General features: G+C 35.9%; 1 protein-coding gene across 1 annotated transcript in view; it reads right to left on the reverse strand.

The window, feature by feature from the left end:
* NDUFS4 (NADH:ubiquinone oxidoreductase subunit S4) overlaps positions 1 to 17,018 on the reverse strand; it is a 47,066-nt gene that overhangs the window by 17,178 nt on the left and 12,870 nt on the right. The window contains exon 2 of the mRNA XM_069880241.1: positions 12,024 to 12,102. Within this exon, the coding sequence (XP_069736342.1) occupies positions 12,024 to 12,102 (79 nt within the window). The remainder of the gene's footprint in view (positions 1 to 12,023; positions 12,103 to 17,018) is intronic.

Here is a 17,018-nt window from a genome sequence, read left to right on the forward strand (position 1 = left end):
CAGTTTATAAAATGTAGCTTGGATCATGGACAGCCAAAACCCCAACCAGCAACATAGGGTGAGGTCTTCCACCTCTTAAGTGAGAGGCAAAATTGAGGTTACTCTTGCACACAGGCGATAACTTCTGTATTTTTTGTGTGTTTCTGATGCCATTTTAGCAAAGTCCTTATTTTTAACATTCATTCAAAGTTACCTGTATTAACAAAATATGACCTACGTGAGTTTTACGGTTACTGTTCTTCAGAATCCTGTTGTAAAAAAGAAAATTAACAGTTCTGATCTGCTATATGCCCCTTTTAAAACCTTTACAAAGCTTTCTTTAAAGTATCCATTAATCAATTTTTCAAATAAGGCCTAGGTAGAGTTCCTAAGTACGGGTACCACCTGTTTCATCAACTTCAGACTTAGGAAGAGGAAGGGGTCTAATCTGTGTTAAATGTGTGGCTGAGGCATCTTTTATCAATTGTGTGGAATGCTTCCTTACCATTTTTAGCTGTAAAAGACCCAAAGGAGCATGAAGTTCAGAGCCTAGCAATGAACTAGGACACCCATAAGTTGTGCAATTGCTGCTGTGAAGCAGGAACACCTGGGCCAATTCACACTCTTAATCCGGACAGCAAATAGCCCAGTGTCTGAAATGTTGAGTTCAAATCTGGATATACAACAAAGTTTTAAGGATTGATAACTCTAGTAAGATTTCCCATTATGAAGTTGTAATAAAGATATCACTAGAATATATGAAACATTCATTGCAGATCACATTTTAACTAGCCAACAATCTCCCCGGGCTGGCAGCTAAAGCAAATACTACTAAAGTTTGGGGTTTTTTTTCCGAAAAAATTCATTGTTGTGCATTCAGGTGTTCTCCTTTCAGCTCCCAGCTACCTATTAATTCTCTATATAATGGTATCCATGGAAATTTAACAAACTATTTAGGCTGTTATTTACTAAAAAAAGACATTATTGAAAGGTAGTGCTGGAAAAAAAGGGCAAAAAGGGTAAAAAGTAGTCTTTTAAAGTTTAACTCGACAATACTGTCACGCTAGTGCGTGGTCTGCTACTAAGAACAATATCAGAAATCCTGAGTTCATGTAAACCAATGCCAGCCTTCATTGTGATGCATGTTCTCTATTCTTTACATCTCCTTTATAAAGAAAGTGATTTCTGTAACAGATCTTTGCTACATAGTAATAAGTGACATGAGGTAGAAAAACAGAAGCAAATCCCCAATCAAGAAATGCAGATGTAGAGCAAAATCCCTGTTAGTGCATGCTTTATATAAGGAAAGTTGCATTTAAGAAATTACAAGAATGCCAGACCTGTTAAAAGCTGTCCCTTATCCTAATGCAAGATATAATGCTTCTATGTAATATGCATGGACTTTAAAAGTTGAAAGCAAGTGCTAAATAGTGAACATAATTTCCATACACAGCAGGTAGTGAAGCAAGAAAAGAACTGACACAGTTAACCCAGTTAAAGAGATGCACAATGGATAACTGTTATGCAGTGTTAGCATATTGAAGGTCTATGCATCAGGGATGTTGCGGCTATTAACAGCTTAAATGTTCACAGTATTTTGTTAATTAGTGCATACAGCTTTTAAGCTTTAAATGTGATTCAGAAAGTTCTTTTCTAAAAGTAAAACAGTCATTATTCCCTAGTGGGGAAGGGAAGGGTTGATGGGTCTTCAACTGTTTCAGCATCATCATCAATAAAATAAGCAGTTTACCACCACAAGATAAAAACAGTTTCTTTAAACTTATCTATATGGTTTGTTAAAATGGAAGCTTTCTACAACCACTCTCTAAAAACATGAATCATATCTAGGAATGTGCTACTGTTACTTCACAAACTGTTTTTAGCTTCCTCTAGAAGTCCCTCTCTGTAATTTGTGCTTTGGTCTTTATATGCTTGGCCTTTAAGGTTACTTAAAGGACAGAAAACATAGTCTTATACTTTCTATTATAATAGAAAGAACTCCATCACCAATTAAACTCAGCAATTCTACTTGATACACTTTATCTTTCCTTTCAGTTGTATCTCCCCTTTCAGTTTTCTGTTACTGTAGGGATAAAAAAAATCCAAGGACAACACAAAGTACAACTGTGTTTAATAAACAGTGATATAAAAGTAAGAATTTGTATTGGAAGCAGACATTACAGAAGATACTCAGCTTTTGACTTTATCAGAGAACCAGAATCAGTGGACTCAAGAATGCTTTAAAATGGGAGAGGAAAAGGCAACAAAAATGTGGTCCTGAGGAATTGCATGTAAGAAGAGACTCTAAACAGAAGAATAAAGAATAAAATATTAGAGTTAAATACAATTTTAAAAATAACAAACTTCTGCCTGGTCAATATACCACTCATTGAAAACTGTAAAACATACAATTCAAGATGATGATGTCAGTCTACAAAGAAAAATACCATTACTGATTTTTATACATGAATATGTGCACAGCCATAAAATGAATCTCTAAGGAAAAACTATGCACTTCTTCAGATGTTTGTAATCAGAATTATTCACCATAAGTCCTTTTTTTGAAAAAAAAATCTGCAACAGAATTATAATATCTTAAAAAAATACTGTATTTGGTATATCTTATCCGCATTTCGTAGAAATTCCTTACAGCTCAGCTTCTTCTCACTTGTTAACCCAGTTTTCAGGCTAACAGGGAATACCATAAATGTTATTTCCCCACCAAGCAAAGATTTTCTTTTGCACTAAATGTAAGCCAGTGGGCTTTACGGAATGAAGAGAACCAAGTATGCCAAAAAGATAATGTAAGTAATTGAGCAATTTTCCTGCAGTGCATGCTTCACAAGTAAAGAACTAAATTGCATAGTAAAACCTTGGATCTGAACACCCGAAGCTCTCCCTATGGTCCATGTCCCCATTAACACAGGTTAACATTCCTGATTTAAGAAAGCAGCCATGAAAGTAGTTCAAAGATACCCCATGAGCAAACCATCAAGAACTGGAAGTGCATCTGGATCCATTTTGTCATTGATCTTCCGAGCAGAAAGAGGTAATACTGAAGAAGGATCAAGCTTTCTAGCCACAAGACGAAGATGTTCAAGGATGCCCACAGGAATCCCAAGGATTTCCAGACAAGGAAACATTTTTCTTTCTGACTTTATAAAATGACCCAGCTAGAACTTCATAACTAGAAACAGTTTTCAATTCTGTACAAACAACTTGGTTAGCTAGGCTAGGATTTGTGTCTTAACTCTACAACTTAGATATACTACAAAACCACAGAAAGACACATTTCATTGAACAGAAAAGCAAGGAATATACACTATACAAGGAATTGTTACTTCACTAATCCTGACAGGAAAGAAGAAATCATTCCATCTTCATAACCAGGGATACTAACTTAAGTGTTCTAGAAAAGGTTCAGATAATCAAATTGTTTTATGGGAACATGAAAATACTACCTAGTCTTTAAAAAGCAAAACTACTAAACAAAACAGCTTAAAGTGAAGCTCTTTCATACTCCTGCTGATTACCAGATTGTATCAATGGTTTACTTTTATTCTTTCTAGCTGATTAGAAACACTGTTTGCATATTTAGACTTACAAAACAAGTATTTGCATGTTGAATAACCCTTTGGAAGCCAGACAAACTAAACATGGCACAATGATACTCCTTTAATTTGTTCCGAGCAGCCACTACAGCAAGCTCTTCAAAACTAGTGTTCTTTGATAGAAAATGAAATACTATGTAACAACAACAACAACAAAAAAAATCACTTGCATACCCTTCAAAGAGACATATTCTTTGACCCAGTGCTCCAGACTAAAGCCTTGAAATTTTTGCACAAGAATGCTGCATGAAGGAAGCCCAGACAAAACAGACACTCAAGATGTTAGAAGATTGTGTAACCTCAGTCCCAGACACTCCTCCTTCCAATATCCAGCAGAGATAGCACTACCATGCACCAAAAGAAAAGGCTCTATAACAAAGAAATTCAAATCCTTTACCCTATCCTAAAACAAAAATAAACCTGCACAGGGACTAGAGTGCAGTTGCTCTCATTGATACAACTATGCATCTCTTTATACAAGGTTCTGGGCTACTTTTAAAATGTCTGGTTTTTTAAACTGAAAAAAAATTGTCTCAAGCTGTAATTTGGTAATGTAGCAATATTTATTGCTCTTAAATACAGTTAAAGGTGATAGCAATTTCTTTACTTGGACTGTCAGAGTTATAGAAAGCTTGTTTATCATGGGGAGTAACTTATTGCCTGCAGAAATTCTTAAAGAAAGCTCCTTTTGGTATCCAGCCAACCAGGTTTTCTACGCCACTGCAAGCTTCATCAAACTACAACTGCTTACAAAAACAAGTTGCAGCAAGCAGTATAGGCTGGACCGAGCTCGGATAGTCCAAACGAAGAGGAATTTAATTGCCAAACAGCACAACAGAGTGAATTTATAGTACTGAAAATGTGTAAAAAAAATGTGTAGCAAGGTAATCTAGTAACTACACGTACACCTACACCTGGGCTAATATTACATTTAAGACCAAATGCAACTACCAGTCAAAACTACAAAGAAAGAACTGCCAAGTTATTTAAATAAAAAGCAACAAAAAATCCTTTTTAGAGATAAACATATGCTCTGGCAGACCAGTGTGGTGTATAAGTATGAAGGAATATTGCCATCCCCAAAATCATTAAACCTTTAAATGTTAAATTTAACATTAGATGCTTCTCAGATCCTTCTCAGAGTTGTATTTCTTAATCTTCACTGGGGATGGTAACAAAGAAAAAACAGGAAAAGGACTTTTAAAAATAACTATGCTTTCCACTAAAAATGCAGATTCATAAATGAACTACCAACAATCACAAAAAGTAAAAGCCTTCAAGCATTAAACTCTGTGCAAAGTCACTCTAAATCAGAGACTTCAGTAGATTTATATGTATTTTTATTTGCAAAGAATCTTCTGAGTTTTTTTTATTGAAATAATGCATTTAATTTTAAAATAATTCCAGAATGTTGTTTTATGCCTTAAGAAACCTTTTACACTGGAAGCTAGTACCCTTCAAGTGTCCAGCACCACAACTTCAGATGATGGAAGGCATCAAACACTAAGTATTGCATCTTAAGGGAAATGAGAGTACAAGACGTACTGTATTAAATATTTTATAAAACAACTTTGCTTTTATCTTGACTCCCAAGTACAACACAGTTCAAATAATCCGGTCACCTGCTTACTTGACACAACTGTGATGAAAAATACTTTCTTTCAAACCACAGGCTTCATATACAAAGCCATTTCAGTCAAAATTACAAACAGCCTCTCAAAACATATCTACAAAGTAAAGGGTGGAAAGAACACTTCTATTAACCTCATTTTACATAACAGGTTTGTTAATTTTTATTTATTTCTTTATTATTCTGAAGCCAAATACAAGATGCTGATGTAACTGAGAGAAAAAAAAATAAATAGGAGGAATACAATCTACAGGAGAGAAATCTGGGACTAGGGGAAGGAAATGGGTACTGTACCTACACACAGATTTCTATCTTGGTACCTTTTACCCTTTCAATATGACAATGCCCTGTCAAAGAGCCATACACATAAGGCACAGAAAAACTTGTAATTTACATTCCTCATATAAAGAGGAATGCTGTCCTCCACAAAGGAACTGAATCCTTTATGGTAACCAGTTGAATAAATACTGCAGCTAGAGTGGATTAAACTAAGAAAAGATTACTCTGAATTCTTTTATCCTATTAAGTTACTTTAGGAACAGCCTGAACTCGCCCTCAAGGAATAACCCACAAGGGGTTAACAGCATTTTGAAAAACCAAAACACAGAACATCCACGATATCCTTATTATCTAATACAGTGGAAGACAGTGGTAATGCTTGGAGAATTTTTGGCTGAATAATAGGTTCAAGAAAAGGAAATCTATTAAGTCAGTCTTTAATAAATGCATATTTCGCCAAGTGTTTCCCTTCGCCAAGTTGCAAAACCAGCTCCTATACACCATCTTCAAATGCAATGTCACACTGCCTCACACATAATTTTATGACACATTACTGCTTTGGTTTTCAGAGAACAGCATATTAAATTCTCCTGGTTTTTGGGAAAGGCTGCTAGCAACGGCCACACTTTAAAAAGCATGTTAAAGCTTGATTCGCTGTGGCCTTTGCTTTACAGCACTGCAGACTATCTGATTAAGATTTGAAGAAGCTTAATCATCCCAGACTACTTTTCACTTGTTTGTATATTTTATTTTTATCTGAAATATTATCACTGTTTATTATAGTGAAGTCTGTGCTTCTCTGATAATCAAAGAAAGATTATACAACTTCAGTAACTTCTAAGCCTAGCCAAAGGTGGGACTTCAACGAAGGTGTACAAATTAACAGAGGTGAACAATCCTGAAAACACTGTGTAATGCTTGTTAATAATGCAGTCTTCTAGGAAAACTGGACCGCAGTATTTCCACAACTTTTTTGGCTGAAAAAGTTCATGTTCTAAGAATCCTATTAATACACTGCTACTCCTGGATTAAAAAGTAGTAAACAAAACAGACCCTAACTGCTACATCTGGACAGCCAAGAGGAAGCTGCTAAGACTCTTGATACTGATTTAACAATAGTTATTAGAATCATGGAGTCATTTAGATTGGGAAAGACACTTAAGTTCATCAAGTCCAGCCATAAACCTAACACTGCCAAGTCCACCACTAAATTGTTTTGCTTAGTGCAATGTCTACACGTCTTTTAAGTACCTCCAGGGATGGTGACTCAACCACTTTGTTCAACAGCCTGTTCCAGTGCTTGCTAACCCTTTTGATGAAGAAGTTTTTCCTAGTATCTAACTCATTTCCTATTGTCCTATCACTTGTTACTTGGAAGAAGCGACCAACACCCACCCATCTGCTACCTCCTTTCAGGCAGTTGCAGAAAGCAGTAAGGTCTCCACTCAGTCTCCTTTTCACCAGACTAACCAACACTGGCTCCCTCAGCCACTCCTCACAGGACTTGTGCTCTAGACCCTGTACCAGCTCCACTGATCTCCTTTGGATAGACTCCAGCATCTTTATGTTCTTTGAGTGAGGGGCCTGAAACTGAACAAAGCATTCAAGGAGTGGTCTCCCCAGTACTGAGTAAAGGGGAATGGTCACTTCCACACTCCTGCTGGTCACGTAATTTCTGATATAAGCCAGATGCTGTTGGCCTTCTTAGCCACCTGGGTACACTACTGGCTCATATTCAGACGGCTGTTGATCAACATCTCTGGGTCTTTCTCCACCGGGCAGCTTTCTAGCCACTCTTCCCCAAACACAGCATTTCACAGGGCTGTTGTGACAAATGTGGGACCCAACACTTAGCCTTACCGAGTGTACAGTTGGCCTCATCCGATTGATCCAGCCTGTCCAGATCCCTCTGTAAAGCCTTCCCACCCTCAAGCACATCAAGACTCCTGCTCAACTTGATGTCGCCCACAAACTTATTGAGAGTGCACTCTATCCCCCCCACCAGATCTCTGATGAAGACATTAAACACAACTTGCCCCAGCACTGAGCCCTGCGGAACATCACTTGTGACTGGCAGCCAACTGGATTTATAACTCCGTTCCGTTCACCAACTGGATTTAACACCATTCACCACAAATTTCAGGCCCCAGCCATCCAACCAGTTTGTTACTCAGTGAAAAGTACACTGGTCCAGGCCATGAGCTGCCAGTTTCTCCAGGAGAATGCTGCGGGAAACTGTCAAAAGTTTTACTAATATCTAGGTAAACAACACCCACAGTCTTTCATTCATCCACTAAGTCCACTCACTAATCTGCACTGGCCTAGGCTGCTGCAGTATACAGCATTTACTGTCCCTCTTGAACATCACCTAAAAAGCACGAACTGTTCATCCTTAAAAATATTCAGATTTTCTGCACCCAGTTCAGTGTATGCAAGATATCTTTAGTGTGTTAGGTAGACCTTGACTACAATCAGAAGGAAACTGGTCCTCTGCTGAGGTTCAGGACCGAGACTTGTCCTGAACCATTACTGAAAGAAAAGGTTAATTAACAGAACAGGTAAAACAAAGCATTTCACATCAGGACTTGAAATGTCAATAGCATCACTACAGTTGGCCTGTCACACTTGTAATATAGTCCATTCCCACATCTTCTCACAATGCTGCAAAAACTACTTTAGCACCATTTCAAACACACTTGATAGCACTACTCTGGAATGTTTAACTCTGTGTAGCAATTTCCTATTTTATCTTGGCCTGATAGAAAATAAAAACATCTGTGAGATGGCTGCAACCAATAGCTAATTCTTAACCACAGTTCCACAATGTCTCAGCTGTCTCCCCACTGACCACACCTTACAACAGCACTTGTAATAATTTTTGCTTTGAACTACAGAAAATAAAATGTAAGTGGAATATTCTGCTTCAGAGAGGCAAAGGGTACTTTCTGAGAGTTGTTCTAATTTTGAAACATTCTTGCAATACCTGTATCACTTAACCACTAAAGAAGTCCTTACCACTGGCTAATCCAGGAGTAGCAGTGTATTAATAGGATTCTTAGAACACAAACTTTTTTAGAAAAAAAGCTGGCAAATACAAAAAGGGGGTACCTTCCAATTACAGACAGTTACTTTCACAGAAGTGCCAAGTCTGTACATATCCAGGCTAAATATCCACAATGCAGCATTACTAGCAATGATGGGAAAGCCTGCGTAAAGCACGCTTGCTGATCTGGATGACTTCTAGCCACAACGAACATGCACCCTACTTAGAATGACTGAAACAAATCACAGTAATTTAAAAAGTTCAAACCTCCATTTTAGGAAAAAACACTGAAGCTTTTTATAATGATGGAAGCTATGTTATTCTATACATAAAACAGTTAAGTCATTTAGAACATTACCCAAGGGACACTTGCTGCCAACAGCCTTTAACTTCTACAGGCCAAACTCCCTAATGCAAGCAGGGTCTTGAGAGACTACTTTTCACACAGCTATTCGTTCACACTCTTGGAATATGACCTAATTGGTGGCCAGAGATTCAAAACATGATGCAAGAACTATATTTCTCTTTAGTTTTGTTAATTTTGTATGTTATTTTCTTCAGATTTAACTGTTAGTTAAAAGTTATTTTATTCAATATTCACTGAAAAAAGCAAATAATGGAGACAAAGGATGTGTTGTATATAAACCAAGCACTTAATTACTTCTGGATTTAAAGGCCCCACTTTTTTCTTATGTGCAAAATGAGCGTGGTCTAAACTATTGCATTTTCTACTATTTCACTACAACTCATTTTTCTGTTGTACTCAACACATGCTGGGCTGCAGTAAGAAGGTGACTGACTACTGCTTAATACTTCAATGTCAGGATATTAGGATGTTCTTCCTCCTATGTCATTTGTGTTTCTGAGGACAGGGAATATTTTAGTACTTACAGAGCCAAATGGGACTTTAGATAAGGGAATACCTGTTTATCAATTTCTAAACTATGCATTTACACACAGAAATAAAAGGTCTACAAAACCACTGCAAACAGACTAGTTTGACTGCAGTATGCAGTTAAAAGTTTTAAATAACTCCAGTGTTATCCTGCTAGCCTTGTAAACATTAACTCATAGAAGAGTTCAGTTTCAAAATAGGAGAGTGAGGCAAACAAGGATAACCATATCACATTTTAAGACCGTTCTTGCTTCTTCATTCTAACATGCACATAGAAAACACCTGTAAGGTGATGCCAGGCTTTAAAAAAAGTAAATTTAAAAAATCCATCAAAATACAATTTAGTGTTTTATAGCAATAATAAGCATGTACCTGGTAGTAACGCAAGAGGATGGGTCTTTTTACTTAAAAGTTAGGCATCAAATCCTGAAATACAGTTTAATTACAACTTGCATGGAAACAATGGGTTTATAATTCCTAGCAACATTACTTAAAAAACAGATAATTCATCTAGTGTTTTAAAACAGTTTTAATGGGTTGAAATTAAGCCTACTTACAATAGGAAATACATTGCAATAAGCTAAAATAAATTAATACAGTACTCCACTTTCCCATGAGGTGTCTACAGAACTTCTAATCCTGAAAGAGCTGACACCCACAAATTTCTTTGTGAAGGCTCTCCTTGTTAAAGGGATATAAATTTTTACCTAATAGTAACATTAATTATTAGATATTATACAGCATAATGAAAACTTCTCAAAAAACTTAATAAAACTTCAATCAAAATTTTAAAATACTCTTCTAAATTTTCTACTGTTTTGTTTCCAGGAAAAAAAAAGATCGTGCATCTGGAATGTGTACCTACATACACAATACTGTAGGAAAATACTATTCGATCTGACATCTAACCTAATATTTGAAAGAACAAATAAGAAAATAATCATTCAGATACATCAAAACTAAACAAAATTATTCAATGGCTTCTACTATGACAGCTCAAACAACCCCCCAACAACTATGATATTAGCATCTTCAATATTTTGACAACATACACACATATTAGAAATAACCACTTCACTTACAATTCATTTACACTAACACTACGAGAACAGAACAGTTGTATTTCAAATTAGTATCACTTTAACTCAACTGGAAGTACAAACTCTTGTAACTAGGAACAGTTATATAAAGCTCTAACTTAGGATAATGTACATTTAAATATTAAATGGAAGGTAGAAGAGTTTATTTCATGGGTCTGTCTTTGCACTGTAGTCTCCTTCAGAACTGTGAATCCATTATCCAAGGTCATAATAGGGAAATGTGATACTGTAAATTCAGGCATTACAAAAAGTCTATTTAGATTCAAAAAAAAGAAAGTTAGAAAACAGTGCTACAATAATCAAATGCAATTCATAATTCACTTAGGAAAATGCAGGTCTACTGACTTGGTGAATCTTATTTACATACTTACTCATGAACTCCTGTATATTAAACGAAATTTCCTAGATTGCAAGTTATGCAACTATATTAGTAAGATAATCACGTTTGCTAGAATATAGTATTATTTTTTTCTCTCTTAATTATACTTTTTTCTAAATTCAGAAAACAGTTCACAAAACAACTCAGAGGTAAAAAAAAAATCAGATTATTGCTACATTTATACTGCAAAGCATGAGGGTAAAAAGCCCTGAAGAGTTGTTAAAGTAGGTGGATTTTTTTCAAATAGCCTGTTAAATCTCAATTGTCTCAAACTGCAGTTACCATTACAAATGTCCAATTTATAAATACAAATTCCAAATATTTCTTAAGTTGTTGATATAGCTTCATGGATACAAGAAAGAACATACAATATGAACTACACGGTACCTGTGAAGGGAATTTTTTTCCCCTGAAGAGTCAAGAGAGACATGAAAACCAATGAAAAGCATGCTTCTGCTGTGACGCGTTCCCCTCAGAAGTCTTTCAAAAACTATACTATTGAATAATGTAAACATAAGTGTCAGGTTGCATCTAGAGTAACAGACCACACATTATGGAAGAACTTAAATGAAAAGATTGCCAAATTTCTGATCTGCTACTGATTAGCAGAAGAATGTTATGCATTTGTTCCCAGTTGTAATCTAACCTTCATGCATATTCAATGCCAGAGTATATGTGCATAGAAACAATAATCTTGCATGATGCTTCTTTACACACTTTCTTTAACAATATGGTTCCTAATGAAGATAACTGCAGGAAACTGACAAATTCTATATAATTTCACTACACAGAAAATACACTCAAATCTCAAAAAGAACAAACTTGTTATAAATCAACTCATGCTGGTCCTTGGCCATAATATAGCAGTAGTAGTAGTAATAATAATGGTACTCATCATTTTATATTGCTTAACACTTTGAATGCTGTATTTCCTTCACAAACTTATGTTCTACGAATGTTCCTCTTTTAAAAATGTATGCAGGATTGTTGCTTCATAATTCACATTTATACATATTTCCTAGAAGAATGTAGAATACCATACTGAATGCCTATTGTGCAGAAAGCCTGAAGGCTGTATCATAGCAGTATGCAGTAGAAAGCCCTTACCAATTTTTCATCAACTGTGATGAGTTGCGTGTCTCGAGTTTGGTCTTGTGCCAGCCGCCATGTGGAAGTGCTCAGTGACCTGCGGTGCAAGACTTGAAGTTAAAAAGTGATTCATGCAATGAGAAAATAGAGGCAGACAAATCTTACATAAACAAGTTACTTTAACAATATCCGTCTTGTAAAAAAAATTGAAGAGGAAGAGATGAGGGCACAAAAATCCTTTTTCTCCCCAATTAGTTCTGTCTGCTGAGTTTTTGGCAGGCTCCCACTTAGCAGTTCACAACAGGCTGCACTTTATGTCAGCCTACAGGCTCTCTGTCACAGAGAGACTGCCAGTGGCAAGGACTGTACTGCTCTATATGAATGTACAGTAGCTGGTTTGTCACGAACAGACAGAAAAATACAAGGCTGCTTCAAGCATTCTGGAACTCTGATCCTTAAAATGATGGCATCAGTGGAAAAAAATTCTAAATCTCATTCTAATGGTATAGCTCCAGTTCTACACAATCAACAGAATATTAACAATCTGGAAAAAAAATTAATCCAGAAAAACAACAAAACAAACCCTAAACTAATAATTCAAACAAAATTTTCAGGTTTTGAGTGTGCAAAGCTGACAACTATTTTGCTTCATTCCTAAATCAGTATGGGTCAGCTTATTTGTTTCCAAGAAATATGATTAATATTCACATATAATTATTAAAGTGTAAGGTACAGATGGAAATGCGGAACCCAATTCCACATCACTGAATCAAAGTAAAATTTGCCCTTAATTTGCATTATGTCACTAGTGTCAGGATTGGATCCTTTGAGTACAAATTGTCTTTTGGCAAAACAATGCAACAGCAAGTGAAACAAGCCAAAAACCCCAATTCTCTGAGCTAACAGTGTGCTTCACATTTAATTAAGGTCATTTTAAACAAATGAAGCACAAAAATGCAAGAATATAGACAACTGAACAAAGTATGAGGGACTAAGCCACTTTCGTTTCAACCCTTCTTCAGAAGATTACCTAATTTGGGAAGCCAGACGTGATGCAGATGCAAATTAACTTTGAGATTTTGCCTATGGGATTCTTACAACCATACTTGTAGTAATTTAATGCTATTGGTAGTGTTACTTAATTTTTGACAAAACCATCCAGAATTGCCTTCAAAACCACTACAAATTTTAAAGCCAAATTCCAAGATTTCAGAAAATCTGAAACTACCCAAACTAACCCCTCTACAGATAAACTATAACAGTTAAGCAGTCAGAATTGTGAAAGGTATCTCACAACCAGATCACGTGCACACAATCATTCAAAACCAAGTGTATCTTCTACCATATTCTTCTAAACCATGGAAATGTGGAAGACTTAACTGGAGGAACAATCTCCATAACACATGCATCTACCATGTCTTCTAATCTCAAATCCCTCCTTAAGTTTTCTAGTTTCTGATGAGAATGTATTTGAAAATATGAACTGGATCATTTAATTAATCTAACTCCACTGCATTTAATATATTAAATAAACAAGTGTTCCAATTTTCAGACAATATTAGCATGGTAAAGTTTTTAGGAAGTAAAATCTGCACTAGAAAGGAATTTGAAATCAGTGACTACAAAGCAAGCCATAAGAATCTTTTAAAACCAAGCAAATGGAACAAAGTTCAGATCAGTAATATTTCAAATGCAGATTCCCAGAAATCTATACTTCTAACACAGATTATACTCAACTAAAGTACTTCCCATTTCCCAATAACAACTTCAAAAAATCTCCACATCATGAAAAACAAACTCAAAGCATGAGGTTTATACAATCACCCAACTTTATGACATAGACAGATACATCTACTCCTGTTTAAAATAACAAAATCTATTTAGAAGGGCACCTTGAAGAACAAGATGAAGTTTTCAAGTGCAAGGGAGCATAAGAATTTTATGAAGATCAAAGTGGTAATTACTCTGTTAGCTCAAAAACTCTGTCCCAGAGAGCTGCTGGCTCAGCACGGCTGTCATTTTTTCAATTGGTACATGTAAAACAATACATCATAAAATCAGAACAGACATATATTGCAGTATGGTACAAGAAACTGCTCTTAGATGGTTCTTATTCAAAAACAGACTATGAGAGAGGTTATCCTAAAAGTCTTCAGAAAAGCAGCAGTACATTTGAGTGCCAGTGGAAAGTAGCTGAGGCCACGTATTTCCAATCTTTAACATGGCAAAACCACTGTAAAAGGGAAATCTGTTTCTCCTTCACTCCAGGAATTTTAGTATCAAAGCAGTATTCTGCAGGTGTTCTAGAACTACGTGCGACACAGCGTTCACTAAACTACTTAATATATGGCCAAAGAAGAACACTGGACTATGCAATCAAATTGGTCCTTTCTAGATAGAAAATAACCTAAATTATGAAGAAGTTCTCTTAACCTTGCTCTGTGGAGAGGTCTGATGAATGTGTAAAAATTTGAGTACTCCAGGATTTTGAGTGGTAAGGCTGATCAGAATCACATTCTTTTCTTGTAATATAAGTGCAATTTGGAAGAAAATTAAGCACAAAGCAGCTTGAGTTTGGTTTTGTGGTTTGACTTTTTTTATTTGTTTGGTTTTACTTTATTTTTCTTTATTTGGAAAAGTATTAATCAGCTTTGAAAAGTATTGCTGGCATGTCCTTCCAAAATTACGTTCACTCACCATTATGTCACTTGACTTCATTTTCACTCAGAGAGTGTTCATTTGGGAAGTTTTTATATTTACAAAAAAAAATTAAAGAGATGTCATATCTTTACAGTTAATAGGGAAGACCAAAGTGATAATTCCACCAGATTAAACATGGGCAGACTCTCTCTCCAAGGTGCCTCTATGCTGCATACACAAAGACATTTTTTTGCACAAGATGTCTCTGTCAACTGGGATAACATGCAAGACGTCACACCTTACAGTTCTCCATGATATTTTAGCTCTTATTCTAGAAAAGCAGACAGTTTACAAAGCTAAGTCAAATTCTGCTCCTCCTCACAATTTTTCAAAGCCATTTCTCGTGACTACACCATTCTGGAAAAAGCCCAGCTTTTACTGGAATTTGCAACCTTGCACATTTCTTAAATGCCCAGTTTTCTGTCCATCTCTGGATTCTAGTGAGTTGGATAGAATATACTTTTCTTAAGAACTTCCTGTTTGAACAGTGGTTTAAAACTGGCACTTGGACTAGACTAGGAATGTGAATTTTAAGTCCATGGAGGTCTCTCTGAGTAAAGCTATGCAAATAACCAGGTTTGCTTTAAAGACGAGAGGCTGTTGATATTCCCATTTGTTGCATCTCTCACAGGAAAGTTAAAAATACCACAAGTTCTGAAATATCATATGATCTCAAATACTACTATTTACAAGATTCCCAGAGCACTTGTTTAACTTTCAACACGTTTTGTTGCAAGTTTGTCCCTAATGTCAGGCACTTAACTGAGGAGATAACCAGGCAATAGACCTCTTTCACATAATCCTTTTTTCAAACTCCTATGATGATAAGTATAATTTCATCACTCAAGTTTCCCCTTAGAAGTGTTATAAACTTTACAATATTTGTTTTACCTTCAACTTAGAAGAACACACAATCTAAATCACTTAAGTGACCACCCAATTTAAACTTATTACTCTGTCCTCAACAGTAAAGTAATTCTCAGAAAGTTCCAAATTAATACTTGCCTCTGCGCACATCCACTTTGACCTTTAGGTAGCTTTAATGACCGATAACCTTGTAGAAGCATAAGACATACTTTACAGATCCATTCTCACAAGGCTTGCTTTCTATCTACTATCAACCTCAGGAAAGGTAATCTGCTTTCCTCCTTTCTCTTAGTGAGCACATTATCCCATTTTGCCTGCTTATGCATTTATTTTTCCTGTCAAAACATCTTGAGATAAGGCCTTAAAAGCAGAAAGTTCCATTTCTTACCTTATTCCAAGACTAATCTAACTCTGATTAAAAATTACTGTACACAGACTATTTTAAATAATAATAAACACACCAGCAATATAATTCTGAAGTTTAAAAACTAAAAACAGTATACAGAAAGCTTTACACACAATAGCCAGCAACAATAAACCCTGATATCTTCTAGGGCTCATCCCATTCAAAACAGAGATCAGACAAACTTCCTTCACAGTTATTATCTAATAAATGAAGTATGACGAGACTCCAAGCTGGCTGCAAAACCATTGCAGATCTGCCCAAATATTTTTCTTATAGTGAGCTCCCTAGTGATGAACAAACAAGCTTTTAAATTTAAAAGTTGGGTTTATTAGGTTTAGTTTGGTTTATTTTAAAACAAAACCCCTTCAAAATTATGTAGACGAAAGTAAAATTAAGGTTTATAAAAAAAGTAGAAAAGAAAAATGTCACCCATGTCCTTTACAGATACTTTCCCACAGTAGTATGCGGCTAACCCAATCTGCAGCTTCTTGGATTACAACCCATCATTCACAAGGTCTTCTAGTCCTGAAGAAAGTTTTTCTTTCATCAAGCAGGTCTGGCTGTATGGCTGGTGAAGATGCCACACTGAGTCCACAGGGACTTAGCAAAACTCTCCTCTTGCTTAAGCCTGTCTTTCTGGGCCTCTTACTTCAGATGCATCTGGAATGACGTTCCTCCCCAAGTACATCCCCTCTCTCAAACCTCGTATGTACTCACTCTCTCACGGATGATTCCTTCTTTGTTCTCTGCATGTTAGTCTGTCACACAAATAAGGAAGTGTGTTTGTGTTTCCACAAACATGCATAACTTGGCATGAACAAATAGCAACTCCTTTGGCTACAGAGACCACCACTCAAACTGTAATTTTGTCGTGATTATGAAGCGATATTTTTTTCCCCAGCCTATGTCATTGTGTTGGGCATATAAAATCATTAAATTGATCTATATGATCCTGTATCATCACTTTACACTATTATAATTTAATAATTTCTATCATTTATTACAATTTAATTATACTCATTTGTACAGTTCACTTAAAA

The sequence above is a fragment of the Phaenicophaeus curvirostris genome, chromosome Z (genome assembly GCF_032191515.1).
Source record: "Phaenicophaeus curvirostris isolate KB17595 chromosome Z, BPBGC_Pcur_1.0, whole genome shotgun sequence".
In the NCBI taxonomy this organism is placed as follows: Eukaryota; Metazoa; Chordata; class Aves; order Cuculiformes; family Cuculidae; genus Phaenicophaeus; species Phaenicophaeus curvirostris.